Source organism: Erythranthe guttata, chromosome 2, assembly GCF_056151865.1.
Source record: "Erythranthe guttata isolate IM_541 chromosome 2, IM_541, whole genome shotgun sequence".
NCBI lineage: Eukaryota > Viridiplantae > Streptophyta > Magnoliopsida > Lamiales > Phrymaceae > Erythranthe > Erythranthe guttata.
Window position 1 is genome coordinate 14,537,789 of NC_142534.1, and position 24,474 is coordinate 14,562,262.

Genomic DNA, 24,474 nt, shown 5'->3' on the forward strand with positions numbered 1-24,474 from the left:
CCACATCCGCGCCTCTGGTAGTCCACCACCCGTCGGCGTCGATGCCGCCACGGAATGCCTCGATCCTCTGTGACAAATTTTATCGAACATTTTGCATGCGCAAGTTAAACTGGTATATTTTTATGCGTTTTCCCATTTCAGCAAAGAAATTCCCAATGATCGGATGAAACAAATCAATTTCCGTTGGCGGCAATGGCGGTAAGTTGCGAGCTTCTTCTTCGCTAGCAAAAATTTCCGAAAAAACCTTGTCATAATTCTTCAAAAGAACTGCGTCTGCGTGAATGAACGAATTTTACCGTTGGAACATTGTGAGGAGTGAGGACTTGCCTATTTTAATGGCACAAAGTGCAAATATTTTTAAATTAAGGGTGCAAAGTGCAAAAGTGGTGTAGTATTTGGACCATGTGTTAGGTGTATATTTTACACTCAATGTATACTTTCTTACGAGGATTTTTGTATACTTTTATTGATTTAATGATGCTTAATGAGTGGTTTATTGTATTTTAGGTACAAATTGAAGAATTGGAAAAGTATGGTGTCAAAACTGCAATTTTAGAGAAAATATGGGCCAAAAGTGAAATAATAAAAAATATGCTGAAAATTGGCTGAAAACAGGCCCGCGCGGCCGTGCCAAAATAAGCCTATTTTTGGCACGGCCGTTCCAACTGCAGAAGTTGGGCAGAAGGTTTCGGCGATTTTCGTGCGGCCGTGTGAGATTTTGACTGATTTTCGCGCGGCCGCGCCAACACACGCCGGAGACAATTTTGGACTTTTAATCATACAAGGAAACCTAAAATCATCTACCAAGTTGGGGCATCTATTTAAGAGCAAACCAAACACGAATCAAAGGGACTTTGGAACACAATCTTGGAGGAAGAGGAGAGCGAGGAACGAAGATCAACGAAGACTCAAGCATAGTTTTTCTTATTTCTTTTATTAATTCTATTTTATTTATCATAAGAATTACGAGTAGCTAAGTTTTTAATCTAGGATTTTATTTGAACCCTAAGTGGGGATGGTGAACCCGTTTTCTTGAGATTATGCAATTATGATTTTATGATTATTTCTTCTACTTGTTATGATTGTTAGTGCATGAACTTGATCAATTTATGTGCTTTATCTGTGATTATTGGGATTGACTCGACAAAGCTATTTTGATAATTAGACGGTAAGTATAAGAACCTTCGAGTAGTTTTCACCGGATGAGTGTGTCAATTGCATGTGGTGTCGTAGACATACAGATATCACCTTAGGTAGCCATTTACGAGACTTGTTAGTTAATGCTTTATTCATAATTTGTTTGCATAGACATATAGTGAACCGTTTATGAATAATAGACTCATAATACACGCGACAGCTGGTTATGAGTAAATTAGTGTCTCGGATTAATAATCATGAATCATATATTTCATAATTGAGGGGTTTTGGGTGAGCAATTCTTGCATAGGGGGAAGATAAAATCCTAGGTCAGTTTTTATTGATATTTTCTCGTGTTTATTTGCTTTCATAATTAGTTTAATTATTTAGTTGAGTAAATTTGACAACTTTGCGTAGGCTGGATAAAAATCATAATTGTTAGAATTTGGTACTTAGGATTAGATAATTTGAGTATTCCCTGTGGGATCGACATCCGACTCTCACGAGTCCACTTTTACTACTTGTTTGCGATACGTGCACTTGCGTGTTAGGTATTTAGCCCCAACACCATGGAGGGTGAGGTGGACAATACCGTTGACTACCGATCAGTTCTCTAATTCTTCTTAAAATTATTGGTAGTTTTTTTTTTTTTTTTTTTTTTTTTTTTTTTTTTTTACAACCAGCCCTGAGGTATGGTTAAATTACAAAAAAAACCCTTCATGTTAGGATAACTACAACTATCCTTCAACTATGAATTTTCTTACACGTCCACCCTTATAGTGTCAAATTCAACATAATCTTCTAGATTCAGTGAAATATTCTCTACTTTATATTCATTTTGTGCAAAAATACAGTTTCCGATGCACCACAATCTGATATATATACAAGACAAAAAACACATCTTATGATCATCTTGCTTCAAAATGTAGAGCTCGAATGTGATAAAACAGGTACAAAATTGAGAATATTCTATTTAATCTAGAAGATTCCACTAAATTTGACACCGCAAAGGTGGACGTATAAGAGATTTATAGCTGAGGATGGTGATTGTAATTACCAAAGTATGAAGGATTTTTTCATATTTTTTACCATATCTCATATGTCGTTGTAATTTACCTTTTTTTTTTAATAAGTAAATTGAAGTATAGCCTAATCTTTCAACCTATAATATTAACGGATTATTTGATCATCTTATCTATTATATTATGTATTTGTGACAGGTAGTCAAGTTATGCGAATCGAACTTTTGTAAACTCAAACTCAAATATAACCCGGTTGCACGACCAAAATCTCAAATTTACATATCAGTGGACTTTTTAGGATCGGTTATGAGCTAAAATTGGTCTCATAACAATACTATATCTTAGGGAGAAATAGTTACAAATTACTTAAATACATCAACATATAAATTTCATGAATCTATTCCCTAGAATAAAATGTAATATAACATTTAATTTAAAAGGTGAAGTCGTAGAAATTATATCATAACTATCTAAACATAGTAAATGTTATATGAATGGTCAAAGAAATTCTAATATTTTTACAAATCATAAACATTTGAAATGATTCATGTAATCTAGAAATATAAGTATTTTTATTAGACTTAATTCGAGTTGAGCCAAAATGACCTAACACTCGGACTTATAAAAACTTCTCGAACTTAATAGAATAACTCAAACTCGGCTAAACTTCTCGAACTTAATAGAATAACTCAAACTCAGTTGTATTCTGATATGTGCTAAGATTAGAAATGACCTAAGTGGTTATTTGGTTGAATAGTAGGCTACAAGTCAATATAGTTTGTTCATTAGTGATAATTGCCTGTTTACTTATTTATTCATTATCTTAGTGGGTTAAATTATTCATTACAAACATTAGAAATAGAGTAATTAAGATTTAAGACGTAGTATGGGAGGGCAATGATATTTTTATGGTGTATCTCTAATGTTACTGAGGGATAATTCAATGATGCCTAGACAATCTTAAATTAAGTGAGCTCGTGTCAATTGACCCAAGTTTGAATTTCCTTGTCAACGGTCGCTAAGTCGAGCTCCTAGTGTAGTTTACGTCTATCGTATGGTTTACAAGCTATTGTACGAGAGTGTATGTTCACCCGGTGCATCTGTATGGTTGGCTGTTGTTCCTTCATTACCAAAAAAAAAATGCCTAGAATCGTATCAAATTACGAATTAAACTAGGCTCAACTAAAAAAAAAAAAAAAAAAAAAAAAAACAGAAAAATAAAATCGAGCTTTGAATAATCTTAGGCAATATTTGCTCATTTTATTTGGTTAAAATAAAATTCTTAGGATAGTTTTGTTTCATTAGAAATAAATAAAACTAAAATTACATATTACAAATTCTTCTTTGAAAATTGTTCTTTGTTTACAAACATTACATCCCTGTCAAGAAATATACCGTGTGTGTGTGTGTGTGTGTGTGTGTGTGTATATATATATATATCCTAATCCAACGAGTGTTTGACAATTTACAAAGCTGCAGTCAAGTGAATTCTTACTAGAGAAGAGTAGAAACCATCTTGCACATTGATGAGTGTGTGGTGATTCCCTTTCTCCACAATGCTTCCGTTTTTAAAAACGGCAATTACGTCTGCTCCTCTGATTGTAGACAGCCTATGTGCAACAACGATAGTTGTCCTATCCAGCATTACTTTGTCGAGTGCTTCCTGTACTATTTTCTCTGACTCAGAATCCAATGCGCTTGTGGCCTCGTCTAATAGTAATATTTTGGGGGTCTTCACAATGGCTCGTGCAATTGCGACTCTCTGCTTTTGTCCACCCGAAAGCTGTATCCCACGTTCCCCTACTATTGTGTCATAGCCCTGCCATAAAATCATAGGATTTTCGAATAATGTAAAAATTTGAACATCTTAAGCAACAAAAGAATAGATCATTAAGCTATCTCGACAGGATCAAATCTAAACAACAGGGATATAAGTCGTTCCATAGACTCGATGACAACTTTTTCAATCCAAATGTTTGTGTAAACACTAACGGAAAATTAAAACCACGTGCAATTCAACTCTAGCAAAAATGATCTATGATGGAAAAACTTGTCATACTTGTATGAATGGCATGATTAACCTTTGGTATTGAAAAAATTGCATGGATCTTTAACTCGAGTTCATTAATCAAACATCGTCATATTCTTCCAAGGACTCTAATACCGAAGAATATTCGTCTATAACAAACATATGCAATTGAATGAGATAAGTAATAAAATGAGTAAAATAAAACATATAAACAAGAATAAGTACAAATTGTAATCTATATGTATAATATTATTAACTTACGGATTGTTTTATGTACGTATTGTGTCGTATCAATTTATTATACTATATATGATAAGTAAAAATGATGGCATTTTAACACAAGATCCGATGAATGTGTTATGAGAGCCCAACATGCCCGCCTCTAGTTGATACAAGTAAATGCGGGAGATTTTAAGAATTTTATAACCTGTTGTAGTCCACTAATGAAATTATGTGCATTTGCCAACTTTGCTGCAGCTATAATTTCTGCCTCGGTTGCACTTCCTCCTCCCTTTCCGATGGCAATGTTGGCTCGGATTGTGTCGTTGAACAAGATTGGCTCTTGGCTCACAAGCCCCATTTGCTGCCTTAGCCATTTTAATTGGAACTTGTGTATCTCAATTCCATCAAGTGTTATTTGACCTGAATCGGGGTCGTAAAATCTCTGAAGTAATGAGATAACAGTTGATTTCCCACTTCCACTCTCCCCAACTAGTGCAAGAACCTAAATCATTGGACTAAAAGTTTGTATTGACAAAATATATATATATAGATTCATATGTTCGAAATATTTTATGAGCACTGGTATATATATATATTCTAGCTAGTTTTCACCTTGCCATTGTTGATTGCCAAGGAAAGATCCTTCAAAATCTGTACACCAGGCCTTGTTGGATAGCTAAAGTTGACATGTTCGAGTTGAATTTCTCCATTAACATTTTCTAAAGTCGTGCCGGACTCATCACTAGGATCGATCTTGGATTTCCTATCGAGAATGGCAAATACAGAGGCAGCTGCAATTTTCGCTTTGCTTGAATCCGGAGCTAGCGAGCTCGATGCAGAAATTGCAATCGCCACCATAGCTAGAGCATAAAATACCTGCATTTTTTATATTAGTTTTCACTGGGTACAAAAAAGCACAAGAAAAGTGAATGCATGCCGGACAGAGCAGATATATACTTACACGGAATAACTCCGAAACGGTAATCTTTCCATCCTGAACAAGTCGGGCTCCCGCATAAAAGCTGGTGGCATACACCAAATACAAGAAGGATGTGGATAAACCGAATCCTACTCCACTTATCAGTCCTTGTTTCGTCCCATTTGTGGCCGGTCCTTCACATTTCTTCTTGTATATCTCTAAAATCCTCTCTTGGGCACAAAAAGAAGAGACGGTTCTGATATTACCGACAGCATCATTAACCACTTGACTCGCTTCCTCATACATCAACTGCAACCGTTAGATGATCAAATATAAATACAATCGTCAACATGCGATTATTTTAAGGTTTATTAGTTTAGAAAATTGTACCTTTGCATCTCTGCTGAACCCTTTGATGGATTTCATTTGTGCATATCCATTGAGAAATAGAAGAGGAAGCATTGCAAGTATGATAAGTGCCAACTGCCAACTTGCTTCAAAGGCTATTGCCAACCCAACTACTGCGGAGGATGTTTCTTGAACAAGCTGTCCTAAAGCATCTCCAACGAGTGCACGAATCATAGCTGCGTCAGAAGAGAGCCTCGTACCTATTACGCCACTCGAGTTTTCGGGCTCGTCAAACCAGCCTATCTCCATGTTAACCACCTTCTCGAAACACATCAGTCTGATTCTCCGTATCAACTTATTCCCAGCAATACCAAATAAATGCGTCTTTGATGGGTTTGAAATTAACGACACCACTCCGAGAATGACAAGCATCAAAGACCAAAATTCTGATTCCTTCTTTAATTTGTGTGGCAACTCATAGAAAGATTTAATTACACCAGAAAATAATAAGCCGAAAACGGGCAGTATTGCCCCAGCAATAATGGCAAATATAGTTCCTACTATTAACACCGGTGCCTCAGCCTTGTTAAGACGAGCAAGGCGATAAATCGAGACTTCCGGATGCCCTTTTGATGTTTCAGGAGCGTCGACATTTTCAATGGCAAGTGCAGATTTTGAGACCGGCATTGAGTGACTACTGATACTATGTAACGAACCCGAACTCAGAGAACGCGTAGATGATATTATTTGACTAGAGACTCTGCCGAAGTTCATTGTTGTATTTTGTTTGTTGTCAACGTCTTCATTTGTTTCCTGCGAGTGTATGAGGTTCGAATACACCCCTTGATTATCCTTCAGTAGTTCGAAGTGTGTGCCTGAAAGTTGAATACATAACCAATACTGAGTCTTTAATATTCTTGAGCAGATTCGTGTGAAGGACACTAGTTGATAGAATACATTTGAATTATTATACCTTTTTCGACTATTTTTCCACGGTGAAGGACTGCAATCATATTAGCATTTCTAATCGTGCTCAGGCGATGTGCAACTATGACCGTCGTTCTGTTCACCATTACCTTTTCCAGAGCCTCTTGCACGATTCTCTCAGAGTCTGCATCTAGTGCACTAGTTGCCTCATCTAAAAGTAGAATTCTTGGGGTTTTCACGATTGCTCTGGCTAAGGCGACTCTTTGTTTCTGACCGCCCGAAAGTTGGATGCCGTTTTCTCCAACCATAGTATCTAACCCCTGGAATTAACACATAAACAGTGTAAAGAAACGGGTCGACAAAGAAAAGGAAAATGTTTAAAAATATACCTTGGGAAGTTTATCAATAAAATCAGCTGCATTTGCTAATTTTGCTGCCTCTCTGATATCTTCGAGAGTAGCAGCGTCTTTTCCGTATGCAAGATTATCCATGATGCTGCCTGCGAAAAGAACAGGTTCCTGGCTAACTAGACCTATTTTTGATCTAATCCACTTGAGCTGAAATTTTCTAAGATCAATTCCATCAATTAAAACTTCACCAGCGAGCGGATCATAAAATCTTTCAAGTAAACTAATCACTGTAGATTTTCCACTCCCACTTTGTCCCACCAAAGCTGCAGTGGTGCCGCTAGGAATAATTAGAGAAAACCCATCGAAGATTTGTTCTTTTGGCCTCGACGGATAGCTGAAACTAACATCTCTCAACTCTATATCTCCGATAATGTCATCCAAAATCTCTCCTTTGGTATCATAAGAATCTATGGTTGGTTTTCTATTTATTGTCGCAAACATCTTGTATGCTGCTGTTTGGCCAGCGGCAAATGCACTCAGGGGTGGAGCTGCTTGTCCCAGAGAACTGAAATTAACGATATGCTAAATTATCGACGTCAACTTGGTTATTAAAACACATACGCCACACATTTTAAAGGGAAATACAAGTAACAAGAACCATTTTAAAATGAGATATCTCTAAGTGCGACTTACGTGGCACCTATTACCACTGCAAGGAGCACAGTAAACACTTCACCTCCTGTATAACCTTTATGCAAGATCATTTTTGCACCGAACCAAACAGCCAAACCGTAAGTGGAGAACAAGATAAACATGAGCGATCCGGCACCTAGTCCAGTACTCAAGCCTACCTTTACATCGGATTTATAAGAAGCAGTAAGAAATTTTTTGTAGTTAGACACAGCTTGCTTCTCCCCGGTAAATGATGCAACCTTAACACAAATCAACAACACAGCATGTTTTTGCATCAGCCTTGAGATTTGATATTCGCAATCTACGGATTCAAAATGGGGTGTATAAACTCACAGTTCTTATTGATCCAATTGTTTGTTGGACAACATTGGCAGCATTGCCGTACGCCTTTTCTGCTTCGAAAGCTGTCTTGGATCTAAGAACGTGCATTATCCCAGCGGAAATAACGATCAATGGGATTGATGTCAACAAGACTAATGTAAGAAGCCACCCTTTCACAAAGGCAATTATAAATCCTCCTAAAAACGCTGAAACCACCTGAACAAACTTTCCCACCTGCACACGAGACGGAAGATGAGAATCACAATGCATAGTAACAATAATAACATCAACGAGTCGAAAAGGACCACCTTCTCCCCAATGGCATCTTGAATGAGAATCGTGTCATTAGACATCCTTCCAATTACTTCTCCAGTGCTTACTTCCTGGTCAAAGTACGCGATTTCTTGTCGCAGTATCGTTTCCAGATAAAGACTCCTTACCCTTGCAGACTGCCTTTCGCCCGTAATCATCCAAAAAGCAACCTCTAGAAAAAACAGAAGTTGTACTATAGTTTCAAAATAGGGAAAATAAATTGAGGGAAAAAAATTATTGTTAATAGCACTTACGAAGAAAAGCTGCTGCCCCGCATCCCAAAGCCAAGTAAACGAATTTCAGAGATACCTAAATTTTATGATAAAGCTAAGTAAGTAAAATGGCATCTTTCAGTGCTTGAAACTAATTCTGCAATAAATTGAGCAATATATATATATATATATCACAAGTGACAAATTTTAACGCAGAAACAATTTCTTTTACATGTTCCGATGATGTTTAATGGATAAAGAGAAGTTCTAAAATCTCAATTATCTAAATTTTTCGTCTTCTTTTACATACCTTAGACACGACTGATACAACGTCGTTGCTTCCAGCTTCTCCGAAAACATCGATCAACTCCCCGAAAAGGAGTGACATGAGCGGTTGCGACAAACCATTACCAATAGCAGCAATTGTACCTATTATCATCAGAAATTTGTCCCTCGAATCTGCAAACGAGAACAGCTTGTAAAATCGGACGGTGTTTTGCTTCTCTTTTTCCTCGGCAGGGCTTTCTTTTACTCCGGAGGTTGTCCCCGATTCTGTTTCCATCTTAATTTTTAACGTGGAAACCCTGACTTGTATCACCCGTATTTACATTGTATTCCCTGTTCAACCATCAAACACACTATAACAATTACACATCTTTTCGGAAAATTTCCATCAATATGCAGCTTATGTTATGAAAATTATCTCCCAGTCTTATAGTGGGCAGAAATGACTTAGTTTGACTAAAATTGGTAAAGCAGCGAAATCTTCCGAAGAGTCTCAAATGATATCTTAAGTCTAAACTGTTCGATCGAACATACACTGCGAAATTGGACCCCCGAAAAAAAAAAATGCAAACTCATAGCTAAAAACAAGATTGTGAGGGTACCAATATCTAAAAATGTCACCAATATAAGACGTGCTTCACCAATAGCCGAGAAAATCGAAACAATCTTAAACTTTTACCGTTGCAGTTGAGATCAGTCTATATATCATAGTCAATAGTAAATGAAATAATAAATAATTAATCGACCTTTTTTCTGGATTGATATCCAATTCGATAGTGAATTCCACATCATTATCTCTGAATTCGAACTAATTTCGGAGTTATTACGGTGGAGTTTGAATCTATTCTATATCGAATGTGGTCATAAAATGAAATTTCCTTCAATCAAATGCAAATGATGTCTTCCATTTCTTTTCTAGCAAAAATAAAAAAATCACATGCAAAAAAAAAAATGCTTCATTAATCATTATCAACAATCACAAATGCCAAAAAAATGCTTCTGAAAATCGAAAAACAACAACAAAAGGAAATCAAGCAAACAGATAATAAAGAGAGATTCCGAATTTACCGATTTCCTTCGGAGATTGTTCATCGGAGAAAGGGGGAAAACGCAACAAGAAAAAAATAGGATTTTCCCAGCAATATTTCAACTTGCGTGCAGGAGCTGCATTCCGGCGGAGGTTCTTCTCCAAAATGAATGCCATTATTGAAAACTGAAGTTCCCCCAACACGCTAACCGTCCGTTGAATTGTGCGACGGGGGAATATAATATACAACACTAGCAACGATCTTAAATTTATAATTATAACATACGCCATAAACAGTTGACTACAGATCATTCTCACCTATTTTTTTTATTCTGATTTTTTGAAGTGGAGGTCAATCTTCTGGATTCTGCCATCTTCTACTAACATTTCCTTTTTATTTCCATAAATTAATAGCCTTGTTTAATTAATAATATTTTTTTTTTGCCTCCGACTAAAAACTTATTAAATTATTAGTTTGATAATTTAATATTTTATTAAATTAATAAAAGTTATTAGTTCCGACTGATGTATTAATTATATATATATATATATATATATATATATATATATATATATATATATATATATATATATATATATATATATATATATATATATAAACAATATTAATTTGAATAATTAAGTTCGAGTGAAATAAATGTTCGTTAGATATGACTGAACCCAATAAAAATTATGTCAAATTACGGCTACCACATGAATTAAGATTGAAAAAAAATAAAAAATACAACCACTCTTTAATTATATATTATTTTTACGAGAAAAAACCCTTCATCAAGTAGGTAAATTCGTGACTATAAGAATAGATGTGCAAAACAGTACTTAGTTGATAGTTGGTCGTAATTATCCAAATAAGAATGATTTTTTTCGTAATTTAACTGTAACTGGAGTGACCGTAATTTGCCCCAAAAAGTATATATTTGTCATTTTATTTGTTTTCTAACATAAAAAGTATTATATTATTATAGTGGAGCAATATTAAAAAAAAAAAACAGGTTTTAATTAATTGTGACATATATAAATTGATTAGTTGGAACTTTGATAGAATAGTATGGCTTAGTAATATATTTGTTTGATAAGATTTGTATATACACGAGCCTGAAATAATTAAATATTAGTATTTAATTTAATTAGTAGCACCTTTTTTTTCAATATTAATTTTGTAAGTGCGACCAAAAAAATAAATGATATTTTTATTATTAAAAATATCATTTAATCATATGTTTGCTAATTAAAGGATTTTACTGACAAATTTCAATAATACCATAATTTATAAATTCAATATAAAATCTAATTGAATATCTTACTAACTAATTAATTAATTAGTAATTAGTTAGTAAAATTAATACGGTCTAATCAAATCCAAAGAAAATGGGCCATCCAAGTTTGTTTGGGCTGAGTACAATTTACACACAAACATTAGCCCAAAAAATCAAGGGTTTAATGCAGTAGGGGTACTCCGTAATTTCAAAGCAAAGGAAGGACATTTCTCGTAAATAAGCAAACTATATAAGCCTCGCCAATGAAGAGAATTAGGGTTTCTTCTCAGTCGCCCATTTAAGCTTTTGCAGGGAAAGAGAGATTGTTCTTGCGACAAAACCAAAACAGCAACAATGGTGGAGAAGGGTAGCAAAGCCAGGAAGGAGGAGGTCGTCACCAGGGAGTACACCATCAATCTCCACAAACGCCTTCACGGCTGGTACTTTCTCTCTCTACCCCTCTCTCTCTCTCTCTCTACAAATCTGTATTCGCGCGTTCCTCTAGTGTTAGATCTTCAATAATTTTTCATTTCGTTTTTTCGCCGGGCGATTTAAAGCCCTAGATTTGGTGTATATGACTGATTTTGTAGTGGTGTTCGTTTTTCAATGTTTCAATCCCCTGAAAATAGTTGAGGATTTTTATGTTAATCATTTTTCTGCGACATGAAATGGGATTGAGCACTGTGTTAATTAATTAACTGCTTAAACATGTTTTCGATGTCGAAGATTGCTTGGAGAAGGGCGTTTGATTGAATTGATTGTATTCATGAGCAAAAGTAGCTTCTAAAATGAAATTGAAGTGTGTTAGAAAACCTATCTTGAAGCTATGAAATTGGAGTCTTTTTTTTAATTTCAGTTATTTTTTATTAATATCAAATCGATATCTCCGTTTTTAGTTTTCGTTTTTGCCTTCATTGACTTTGTATGCTGGAGTTCCGTACTTGGTGTTCTTACTGATATATCCGATTTACGTTTACTTGTCATTTATGTATTTGTGCTCTGTATCTCATCACTCGTGGCCTGTTTATTTGTTCAGTCCGATTAACTTCTCGTTACTATATGAAAAATGTTATTTACCACAATGCCACCAGCTCTTGGATTCACAGATTATTTTCGCCATTTCTGTTCATGGTTAGCTTTGATGCTTTTCTAGCTCTCTCGATAAATGCAATTTAGCTTTCTATGATCTGCTTAATTTTTTCGCCTATTACAAATGTTTTACGGAATTTGGGTTGGGATTTCATTATCTTAATCATGTCATGTATGTGCTTCAACGTATTAATTAAACCAAATCACGTGTACGATTGTAGCACCTTCAAGAAGAAGGCTCCAAATGCGATCAAGGAAATCAGAAAGTTCGCCAAGAAGGCAATGGGGACCACAGACGTCAGAGTTGACGTGAAGCTGAACAAGCACATATGGAGCCGCGGAATCCGAAGCGTGCCGAGAAGGATCCGCGTCCGAATTGCGAGAAAGAGGAACGACGATGAAGATGCTAAGGAGGAGCTTTACTCTTTGGTGACCGTCGCAGAAACTCCCGACGGTGGTTTGAAGGGTTTGGGCACCCAAGTCATTGATGAGGAAGAATGAATTTTTTTCGGTTTCCTAAATTCATTTTTGCTATGCCTCAGGTTTTATTATTGTCTTTGGAGATTTTGAAGGATTGTTATGTGACTGGATGCAATTTTTCTTTTTTGAGACATAAATCTTTTATTAGTATTTACATTATATTACTTCTAGAATGGTATGTTTAAATTGTTTGTTTTGATATTGCTGCTCTTTAATTGATATGTGATGATTTGTGATAATTGATATATATTAATGTACACCGGGGGTAGAAATTATAATTAAAAGGGTTTTAATTATACAATTCTGAAACAAGTTTATCTCATTTCAAATTCTTAATTTTTAATTTTTCAATTTAATTTATGTTTTTGTTCCAGCAATTCCAATCTTTTACTCAGGTAAATTATGAAAACCCCTTGAATTTGGCCTACATTATGAAAGAACATCCCCAATTTATCCGCAATTATCAAAATTTCCCCATATTTTTTCTGGTCTTTAAACTGACCTCGTGCTAAAAACTACCCTGCGATGGATAACGGCTAACTGCAGTACTAAAAAGTTGTTAAAGTGTTACTTAAGAAGAATAAAGATTCTGTGAGATCCCTCTAAGAGTAGTTTTTGTCTTTACAAAATAAGCATAAAGAGATGACACGTCTGCAGGGGTATAATCGGTATTTTGAATATCTATGGACTCAAAAAGATTATTATGTGACGGAAACAAATATATGGGGGATTTTAGTAATTACGGATAAATGGGGGTATCTTTGGCAATTTGGCCTAAGTTCTGGGTCTTTTGTAATTTACCTTTTTTTTTTTTTAATTCCAATTCTGGATTTGTTTTTGAAATATATTGAAACGAAATGGAAATTAATTCCGGTTTCGATCTGATCCAGTATGTACACACACACACACAAAAAGCAAATTCAAATTGCTCAGAAAAAATCTATTTCCCGCGTTGACGAAAGAGTAGCGAACACACTCCCATTTTGCTTCAGTTTATGAGCTCTGAGTTCTGAGTTCCGAGTTTCCGACGCCGATTAGGGTTTTTGTAATCAATCTCTCGCAGCAGCTTTCTCTCCCGGCAATCTCTGGTAAGCACATCCAACTGTATTCATATCTTTCCATTCCTCCCGGCGAATTCAGAATTAGGTTTTTTGATTATAAACAGTTGTTCGATTTCTCTCAGCATTAGCGTGTATCAAGTTGATTAATTGCATAGTATTATGGGCATCCGATTCGATTCACTTTTCTGGGCTAATTAATTCAAATTGGTGTTTTTTTTTTGTCCTTGGTGATAATCTGATTAATGAATTCACATTCATACTATTTAATTTGGAATTTACCCAACTTTATCTTGTTGGTGCTGCCGCATAGCATCTTGCACTGTGTGAAAATAGTTTAAAAATATAATATTTAATTTATTGGGGTTGAGTATTCATAATATCATGTGCCAATCTATGTTTTGGTTGCGTTTGTCGTTCGGAAAACTAACTGAATCTTTCAGTTCACATATGTACTTATAGGGTTTGGTTTTAGATTAGCAGAACAGTTCTGCTTGTGGGCAGAACATTAATATATGCAGTGAAAAAAGGGAGGAGGCTGAAAAATATACTACTTATGGTGCCTTTGTATCAATTGCGGTAATACGTTAAATAAGACGAGATGCATAAAGAATTGATCGATATTGGTGGAAGATTTGTAAGAATCTGAGATTAAATTCGTTAGATAATTAGTCAAAACATTTACGTCTTTTAGCGCTTACGGCTTCTATGTACCGTTTCATTCGATTTGGTTTAGCAGAGTCTTGGTGATAAGTTTATTAAGTCGTTCTCAAGTGATACTGTTTGTGACCGGATTCAATGCTTTGAAATCTAAGTATTTATTTTGAATATAAAACCCTGTCCTAATGCAATTGAAGTTTATTTCTAGAGTTCTTTTTTTCTTTTTTTTTTGGATTTGATGGCTCTGGTGTGAGGATGAAACTGGTTCAATCTGGTGAATCGAATCGAATCGATTCGTTTTAGAAATCACATCTTTTTCAGCATTAGCATATTATTATTACAATTTCAAAATTTTTGCTACATTATCTTTTGGTTTTTTGTTCTCAGCTTGATAACTCTCTGTTCTTTGATGATCAAGAAAAAACATATGCAATAATCATGCAACTCATCTTTGTAGTTTTTCGAGTGCAGGTACACACGTCGTTTTCACTCTTATCAACTTTGTAAGAGATGGAAAGCAATTTACAAAAGTCTCCTAAGCTGGGGCATCCTGCCGATACTTCTGATGCAAAATATGTGTCTGGGCTCAGCACGATTCTGGTTGCAACTATACAAGAAGCTAAAGACAGGATATCTCAGATAGAGTACATATTTTGCAGTCAACTCTTTCCCAATTTTCAGACGAATTTCCAAAGCTTGCAGAAAATACTTTCCGAAGCAAGAGAAGCTGCCGAATCTGAGTATAAAGACAAGGAAAAAGACCTGCTACTCCAAATCGAGAAGCTTCAGTGTCAAAAGCAGCAAGTTCTGGAAGAAAATCAATCGCTGAAAAGGGAGAAGGATAGATTTATTAACACGGAAGGCCAGTCATGTAACCGTTTAATGGAACTTCAGAACGAGTTGAAACAGAAAACTGCTGAAGCAAATGAGGTAAGAGAAGCACATCAAATTTTGCAGAAACTTCTTGAATCAAAATCGTCCCACTTACATAGTTATGAAAGAACAATAAAAGATCTTGAAGAAAAAAATTCCGTGCATCTGAAAATGCAAAAGAAGCTGGAGGTTGATAATAACGAGTTGCGCCTAGAGCTAATGAAGAAATCTAAGGAAGTTGATGAGGTAATGGAGTTGCAGAATAAGCTTCTCCAAGTTAACCAATCAAAAGCCTCTTTGATAGTGCAGAAGGAAATCCAATTGAAGAATCACGAAGAGAAAATAATCGGGCTCATTTCTAAACTCAAGAATATTGAGAATAACGTTTATGAGATGGAGTCGGAACTCAGAGACAAGACAAAAGAAGTAGAGAAGGGGAAGGAATTGCAAGGAAATTTGCTAAAGAAAATGGAATTTCAAGCCTCTGAAATAATGAATAACGAACAACTATTGAGTAAGTATGAGATAGAAAATCGAGCTCTTGCAGCAAAACTAGAGAGTTTGGTGAGTTGTACCGATGAGCTCCAGAAAGAACTCGGGAGAAAAAATTCTGAACTGGAGGAGTTTAGAAAAATGAAAGGGCAGTTCGTCCAACAAAGCGATTCATTTAATTTCGGAAACATCAAGAAAGAGCAATCATTAGAAGAATTTGACGAGGAGAGGAAACGGCTTTTGGATAAACAGAAATATTTGGAAGATAAAGTTGAGAAGCTCGAAAAAGGTCTCTCTGATAGAATCGAAGAGTCTTCTGAAGGGATGGAGTTGCACGGGAAGCTGTTGCAGCAGATTCAGGTAAAAGATTCCGATTTACAATCTGAAAAGAGGAAGAAAAGGGATGCTATTGTAGCTTATAAGAAGCTCAAATCTGAATACAACTTTCTCTTGAAAAAATATGCTCTTACTCAAGAGACTATGCTGCCTCCCGACAAAATGGGAGACGAAAGTGAAACAATCCGACACTATCAAACTCCAGTACCATCACGTGGTAAGAATCACGGTTTTAAAATTTTCAGAAAATTCGGAAAATATCTTGCTCTCCATCCTAATATCGTGCTAACATCCTACTAATATTTAGCCTTATTTGATGAAAGTTCGGAAAATATCTTGCTCTCCATCCTATTATTTCAATGCATGCATAATTTAGATAGTTGATATCGTAAGTTTTTGAGCCTCTTTGATATGTGGCTGTCCTCATTTCCTTTTATATCTCTATTTGCAGATATTGATAATCATACTTCAAAGGTTTCTGGCACCGCTAGTGATGTAATAAAACCAGTGAACGAGCAAGAATTACTAGAGGGGAAAAAAGGAGTTCCGTTCGTTCAGAAATCTAGTCCCGTCTCACCATCTACTTCAAATATTCCCGTCGCTCCAAGATTCCCAAGCAGTGTAAAAACTTGTCCGCCAGCTGGCGCAAAGCGCCCTCTCTCGTACTGGAGGGACACCCGGTCCCACCAGAGCCGTGTGGGACCCGACCCCCATGACGATTTTCTCGACACTCCTCTTGAAAACGTGAGAGGAAATTTAGGGAAGATGGCGAAGCAGAACATTCCGGAAGTTTCTAAACCAAGTCCAGTAGACACTACGCTCGATAACTCCGAAACACAGGACATGGATGCTGATGCTGAACGGGAAATGATGCGCACGTCGCCACCTCCAAAGACTGGAGCATCGGGTTTTAAGTATGTTGAACCGGTACGAAAGAAATTTATGAGGGATAATCTGAAGGGCGTTGAATGCAAGCAATGCAAGAAGTTCTACGATGCAGTTCTTCCTGGCGCTGGTGGCGAAAATTCGAAGCAAAACAACCGCTGCGAGCACCACGAGGGGGTGTCTAGGCATCGATATAGGTATGCGCCTCCTTTAACTCCTGAGGGATTTTGGAATATTGGTTTTGAGTCTGAAATGTAGGGTCTCCTTCGAGTTAGTTATATTTTCCGGATTGGATTTAATTGCAAATAATATGGTTTTATAGTATAATTCGATTTTCACTTAAACTCTGGCATTAATAGTTGCTGATTGCAAACATCAAGATCTCTATGCTATATTTTGATAAAAAAAAAAAAATATATATATATATATATATATATATATATATATATATATATATATATATATATATATATATATATATATATATATATATGCAATCTGTTACATGCTGCACATTTATAGACATGTACACGGTTCAAGGTCACCCTGTACCCGAACTGGAAATGGCTCGTGGTCAACGGGTCGGTTGACCCGGAATTGGAATCGGATCAGTGCTACAAGGGCCGATTAAGGATTGTCTTTTAACCGCAAAATTAACGCTCAAGATGGATTTGATCGTTGATCATCGTGGCCTTTGATCCAACAGCGATGGATTTTAAATAAAAAGAATTTATGACGAGTTGACCTATGTAACGTGCGAATAATTTTCAAAATCAGCGGTAAATATGAGACTGTTAATCATCATGACCGTTGATTTATCAACGATCGACTATTAAAAAAGAATTAACATTTGACGGGCTGACCCCTGTAAGGCTGTAACCGGCCGTTCAATTTCAAAATCAACGCTCTAAATGATCATTACATTGAAGATCGACGATCGGCCGTTGATTTTCCTCCATATAATTCAGAATATTTTCAAAATATTTCGAGTGATGACGAGGATATTCAAGCCGCAATCTCGGGTTCGAGAGTACATAATACTCAAGAACCAAGTAGTTTAAATGCGGACCAGACACTTAAATCTGATATTTTCACGAAGCATTTTTACAAACTGAAACTTCCATCGGGACTATTGCAGGCGAAGTGCAGATATTGTCCAGTAAATTTCATTAACATTTCTTTTATTTCTAAATACAAATTAGCATTTAATATTCATTAATGCTGTTTTTTTATTGTGTATAGAAGGCTTACAAGTTCAAAAAGGGAGGTGGCTATGGTTCTTTGAAAAAACATGTCAAGAACAAGCATCCGATGGAATTTGGCATTGACGGCACTCAAACACAAATGTTTATATGATAGTTAGGGATTCGAAGGTCCTTTTAATTATACTAAAAAGCAGGTTGCCCCCTAAACTAACGGCCATTTTGCAATATTTCCCCCGAACAAATTTTTTTTGCATGTTTTCACATGAACTCGCTATTTCGTTGTATGGTGCAAAACAATTCCCATAAACAGGCGAAATCGACAGGAATTTTGAGTGCACGCAACACGTGGGAAGAATCACCAGGAACACCATTCCATTTTACAGATGCAACCGAAACCGAAATCGAACTGTTCTTTTACTATTTAAGTTATTCAGTTTCAAAGTTATTCAGTTTTATTATTATTTTAACTGATCAATCTTTTGTAATTTTTCTAAGTTTTCTTCCCCCTGTTTTTTTTTGGATTAATGGTTTAATTTGAACTTTGATAAGCAATCCATAATGGCTTGTCACATCTAGCAGTTAGATAATGAATCAGATGATATAGAATTTAATGTCCCAATTAATTGTGTCTCTATTAATTAGTTATGATTGTTTTCTTGATCCAAATTTGAAAATGATATAATTAATTGATATTATATAGTTGAAGGGTGAGTTTGCTATACTTGTATTATTTGTGGGAATTTAGTACTTGTGTAGTGAGGGCCACACAACAATAGTATTCATGTTCATTTCCAGGCAGGTCACATGGGTATAATAGTATATACTCACATGCAAACTGACATTGACCTCTGTCTGATTCTCCTCTTCCTCTTTTTTTTTTATTTGCATTTTTTACCCCATTATTATTAGATAATAATAATTTTACTACTACTTCCAATTGGCCATCTTAGTTATATTCTACTTATGCCTCGTTTGGTAGCCAATATAAGATTAACCTGAATTAAATTATTGGACTTGATCCACAATTAGCTGTCTTTCAATAATCCCAAATTAACCACAATAAGAAAGAAAAAATTACAGGTCAACCCAAAAAAAAGTTGGGTCAACCAAACATCTAATTAAATCCAATTATTTAGTTAATCTTGATTTATCTCGTTACCCAAACGAGGCCGTAGTTTATTCATCTATCCCACCATATATATATATAATGCCTCATTATTTCACCAAAAAGTATAAATAGTAAAAGGTAATATAATAACTATTGTTCAAGGTTTTGGTTTCTTAATATTTCCAAAAAAATTGTTATTTAAAATTTTTAGGTACATATAGTAGGATAACAACAAATGAAATTAATGATGACGTCACTACATTCTTGATCAAAGGGGAAATACATAATTTATGCATGTCACGTAAAAACTCCAAAGTTATGAAAAAATAAATCTATTGCAAATATAGTAATAATGCAATCTCGACACAAAGCTGCCGAACACATTTTTTCACGTGCAACCTCGTCCTAATGACCTTTGTCCAAGGACAACATTATATTATAAATTTAATTACTAATATTTCATAATTAATATATATAAATTAAACCACAACTCTTGTAATTTACCATCATTACAATAATAACAACACACATTTAAAATAACAAATTAACAACCCATATAAATTAAAAGAAAATTTAACAAGTTTGCAATGGCATTCCACACAAGCAATCGTTGTTAGCGAACGACGAAGCCTCGAGTCGATCGAATGGAGATCCGGTTGGAATCGGGCCGCAGAGATGGTTATGGCTTAAATCCAAGTGGCCGATGAATTTAGCTGCGGATAATGACTTCGGAATCGAGCCCCGTAAATTATTATACGATAAATCAATCTGCGTAAAATACGATCTCTGGTTGAATACATCGGGTAGATTTCCCTCCAACGAGTTTCTGCTTAAATTCAAAATGTTGATACCCGGGTTAGCTAGTAAACCGGTTGGTATCTGGCCGGTTAGTTGGTTACTGTCCAAATTCAATGTGGATAGAACCGGCATTGACCCGAGCTGAACCGGGATTGAACCGGTTATTTGGTTCATGGATAGATCCAAATCCGCCAGCCTGTATATTTTGGCGAGTGAGTTCGGTATTGAACCGGTTAACTCGTTCCGAGTTAGTAGTGCTCGGCTCATCATGGATAATTTTCCGATGTCGGAGGGGATTTCTCCGGTGAGTTTGTTGTTGCTGAGTTCTAGGTGCATTAGGCTGTTGAGGTTGACAATGGACGGCGGGAGGTGGCCGGAGATTTGGTTGTCGGCTAGGTTCAGGACGGTGAGGTGGCTGAGCTTGCCGATGTCGGCGGGGATTTGGCCGGAGAGTTTGTTTCCGATGAGATCGAGGATTCTCAGGTGGGGGAGGGAGGCGATGCAGGAGGGGATCTCGCCAGAGATGCCCTTCCAGTCGGCGACGACGAGGGTGGTGAGGCGGTCGAGGTGGCAGACGGAGGGGGAGATTGAACCGGTCATGTAACCGGACCGGCCGGCTTTTTCGAAGATCGGGTCTTCCGACTCGCCACGGAGGACGATGTCGGCGACCCGTTTAGTTTCCGGGTCGCACGTGACTCCGTACCAGTTGGTGCAGCAGTCGGCGCCGGACCACGTGTTTAGGATGCCCAAGTAGGGTTCGTTGAGAGCTGCTTTGAAATCCATCAGGGCTGAGTGGTCCGCCGGGGTGCAGGCGTCCGCCGCCGTGGCCATGGCAAGGAGCACCGCCACTGCTCCGACCAGGAAACTTCGGGTCAGGCAGCCCATTTCTCTGTATGTATGTATGTATGATCTGAGTTTTGTGTGTGTGTGTGTATGTGTGTGTGTGTGTGAGAGAGAGAGAGAGAGAGAGAGAGAGAGAGAGAGGAGACACTGAGTTGTGGAGTAGTGTAACGTTATATAAGTGGGTTGTGGGACGAAAATGCCCCTGGGGAGATGGAGAAATTACGGTATAGAAATGGGATGATGACAGTTGATTGATTGATGGCGCACACACTAACACACAAACAATGGGGTAGTTGTTTGTAATAAATAAGGTTTATAGCAGGCACGTGACTCGCTCTGCCATGCATGGTAAATAATTATAGAGGGTAAATTCCATTTTCAGCCCTGTACTTTGTTCCATATTATTTTACACCCTTCTTCGATTACATCGATTCGCTCCTTGCACTTGAAAAATTATCCCAATGTGACTTCCATGTTAATTGTCAGACATTTGACTTTAACAACACTTGGTCTAAACTCTAAAATTACAAAAATGTCACCCATCTCAGTTTAAATAATTATTAAAAAAACAAAGAAAAAACAAAAAAACAAAAAATTCAAGATAATACGACGGCAACCACAATTTTTTTTTCAAATAATTATTTAAACTGAGAGGGATGATTTTTTTTGTAATTTTCAGACTTAGATCAAATGCTGTTAAGGTCAAATGTCTGAAAATTAACAGCGATGGACACATTGAGACAATTTTTCAAGTACATAGGAGCAAATCAATGCAATCAAGAGTAGAATGGGGTAAAGTGATATCAAGCCAAAGTGCAAGGGGAGAAAGTAAAATTTACCCTTATTTTGAAGTCTTATTTTTAGGAAGTGTATTTTATGAGAAAGAATTAGAGAAATAAAATACTGAATCTATTCGGGAAAATAGTGGGAAGATCTATTTTGTTCTCGTTTCAATGTTTTTAGACGAACATTCATGAAGGTTTAATTTGCTAAACACTCTTGAACACTAATACCTTTTCAAATTAGAACGATCGTAATTTTGAAATTTGCTAAAAGTCCCTCCAATTATCCGTTCTCAAAACAACATATACAAAACGTAAATGACATTTCTTTCACTCTCCCACCTCTCACTATCAGGCTCTGGCCGGCCGACTGCCTAAATTCCGACATAACAACATTGGGGAAACGTTATTTTAATCTAAGATATATATTTTATTTCCAATTTTTTCCTACAAAGCTGTCAATTTTCTGTGTAAATTATGTATTTTTATTCTAAACTCTCAAACTAAATCGTCTACTTTTAGTCAAAATTGTCTAACTAAACTGCCCATATGCACTTTCAGCAAAATGAGAAATATACGAGTAGACTGTTAGCTATACAAAATATTTTTAAGAAACTTTTAGACAATTTTAGTTTTTTTAATATCTATATGTTCAAAATGATATGTGTCCCATTGGTTAATGCTTACCTTGATCCGAAAATATTCATCAATAAGAGTAAGACATATTCTAGAATAACCTGGAGATATGAATAGAAATAAATTCGAAATATAAGAAATATATCTTTGGTATTTTAATGAACAAAAGATTGGCCAAGAAAGGTAAAAAAAGAACATTCGAGCGGAAGAATTTGGAGAATTAATTTTAAGATTGTTGGTCGTCCTGAAGATATGAAGAACAATTTATTTAATTGATATTCCATCAAAATTAATGCTTTCGATTTAATATTTTTGATATTTTATATGGTACTTTGCTTTATAAGTTTATGTTGCCTATATTTATTGCTGGTTTTTGCCTAAACTTTGATTTGGATAATGACGAGTTAACTTATCCAATGACGAGTTAACTTTGACTGCTTCATTGCTCTAATTTATGTGTTTTTAATGGGATTCCGACATTATATTGGCTCGTTTTAATGTAGTTAGGCCTTGTTTAGTTAGGAAGATTAGTCATTATTAATTAAAGGGTAAATTACACACACCCCCCTGAGGTAAGCTTAAATAACTGTAAGGTCCCTGTGGTATTGATAATTACACTCAGCCCCCTGAAACGTAGTCAGAAACTCTAATGGGATAATGAATTGGATACGTTATTCCGATAGGGTTCTAACGGACTATTGGTTTCAGAAAGTGGTGAAGACAACAAAGAGCTATGGGGTAACATGGCTCCCCGAACATTCCCGAACATTTCTTAAATCACCCATAGCTCTTTGTTGTCTCCACCACTTTCTGAAACCAATAGTCCGTTAGAACCCTATCGGAATAACGTATCCAATTCATTATCCCATTAGAGTTTCTGACTACGTTTCAGGGGGCTGAGTGTAATTATCGATACCACAGGGACCTTACAGTTATTTAAGCTTACCTCAGGGGGGTGTGTGTAATTTACCCTTAATTAAATAATTAGACTTTGTTTGATTTTTTGTATTACTAATAATTTAGTGGTCGATCCACAAATATTATATTATTATAATTTGTTTTGCATTTTAGACAACTTTTGTTTTATGAACGTCTCGAGATCCGATTGTGAGAATTTGCTTGAAATTTATATAAGATCGTCTGCAAACAAATTTTAAATATTTGAATATTTAAAAATAAGAAAAGAAAACATAAATGATTGGAGAATGAATAACTATCCTCCTTAAATAAATAAATAAATAAATAAAAGGTGTGGACAATTGGGAAAGATACAGTTTTGATCTTTTATGTTTGCACGGATTTTACATTTGGTCATTTATGTTCACAAAAAGCACATTTGGTTCCTCATTTTAAAAAATTCATCAATTTTTCGGTCATTTTTTTGTCAGTACTAACAGTAAATTGACGAAAATAAGCTAAAGTGTTAAATTATTAAAACATGAGGGAACAAATGCATTTTTGTAAACATAAAGGACCAAATGTGAAATCGAGGCAAATTTGAGGGGTGAAAATTATAATTTCCCCCCTCCCAATAATACCATTCACAGTAAAGATGGGGCATGCCACCTTTTAGGTATTGTCATGTGTTCCATGTGATTACATTCTGATGCAACTACATGCTGGAAATATTTGTTACTTTATCAAAATGGAATTTCATCTTTTAATTATTTGGTATGAAATTGTGAATGTATTTATGGGTAAATTATAATAGCCCCTGAGGTAAGGTATATTTACAAAAAAACCATATCATTTTTCCATAATTACATCCGCCCCTTAGATTTTTTACATTGCCACCCTTTTGTTGGGGGTGGATGTAAGAAACTTACAAACTTCAGGGGTCCGGATGTAATTTCTCGAAAAGAAGGAGGTGTTTTGTAATTATACTTTATCTCAGGGTGGTGGTTGTAATTTACCCATGTATTTATTGAATAAAATCATCCAAATTATGATAAGAATAATTTATGACTTTATCAAAGTGGAATTTATTATTAGAAAATGGGAGGTACTAAATTTTATTGGTATCTATAATATTATTTTTTTCTCAAATTAAATTGGCTAAAATGCATTTATATATATTTTGTTTTAATTGTTAAATAGAAACTGCAAATTAAATGGTCCATGGAAGATAACATGGGCTTACGGATTGTC

The 24,474-nt window shown here is 35.7% G+C and overlaps 4 protein-coding genes across 4 annotated transcripts; 2 read left to right on the forward strand and 2 right to left on the reverse strand.

The window, feature by feature from the left end:
- Positions 1-3,417: 3,417 nt before the first annotated feature.
- Positions 3,418-10,173, reverse strand: LOC105969497 (ABC transporter B family member 11). The gene is made up of 13 exons (XM_088812352.1): positions 9,846-10,173; positions 8,803-9,110; positions 8,535-8,589; positions 8,277-8,452; positions 7,981-8,202; positions 7,648-7,886; positions 6,994-7,519; positions 6,651-6,924; positions 5,720-6,552; positions 5,372-5,638; positions 5,023-5,286; positions 4,616-4,912; positions 3,418-3,978 (listed from the first exon to the last, which is right to left on the reverse strand). The coding sequence occupies exons 2-13, from the start codon at positions 9,052-9,054 to the stop codon at positions 3,625-3,627; spliced, it is 3,759 nt and encodes a 1,252-aa protein (XP_088668478.1). The 5' UTR covers positions 9,055-9,110; positions 9,846-10,173; the 3' UTR covers positions 3,418-3,624.
- A 1,120-nt stretch (positions 10,174-11,293) lies between these two features.
- Positions 11,294-12,849, forward strand: LOC105969537 (large ribosomal subunit protein eL31-like). The gene is made up of 2 exons (XM_012994305.2): positions 11,294-11,521; positions 12,392-12,849. The coding sequence occupies exons 1-2, from the start codon at positions 11,436-11,438 to the stop codon at positions 12,669-12,671; spliced, it is 366 nt and encodes a 121-aa protein (XP_012849759.1). The 5' UTR covers positions 11,294-11,435; the 3' UTR covers positions 12,672-12,849.
- Positions 12,850-13,424: 575 nt separating this feature from the next.
- GR1 (protein gamma response 1) lies at positions 13,425-17,298 on the forward strand. Its single transcript, XM_088812366.1, has 3 exons — positions 13,425-13,738; positions 14,840-16,286; positions 16,521-17,298. Exons 2-3 carry the CDS (start codon positions 14,879-14,881, stop codon positions 17,210-17,212), a joined length of 2,100 nt encoding a protein of 699 aa, XP_088668492.1. The 5' UTR covers positions 13,425-13,738; positions 14,840-14,878; the 3' UTR covers positions 17,213-17,298.
- A 2,426-nt stretch (positions 17,299-19,724) lies between these two features.
- Positions 19,725-21,180, reverse strand: LOC105969522 (uncharacterized). The gene has a single exon (XM_012994286.2). The coding sequence runs from the start codon at positions 20,948-20,950 to the stop codon at positions 19,841-19,843; it is 1,110 nt and encodes a 369-aa protein (XP_012849740.2). The 5' UTR covers positions 20,951-21,180; the 3' UTR covers positions 19,725-19,840.
- Between the last annotated feature and the right edge of the window lie 3,294 nt (positions 21,181-24,474).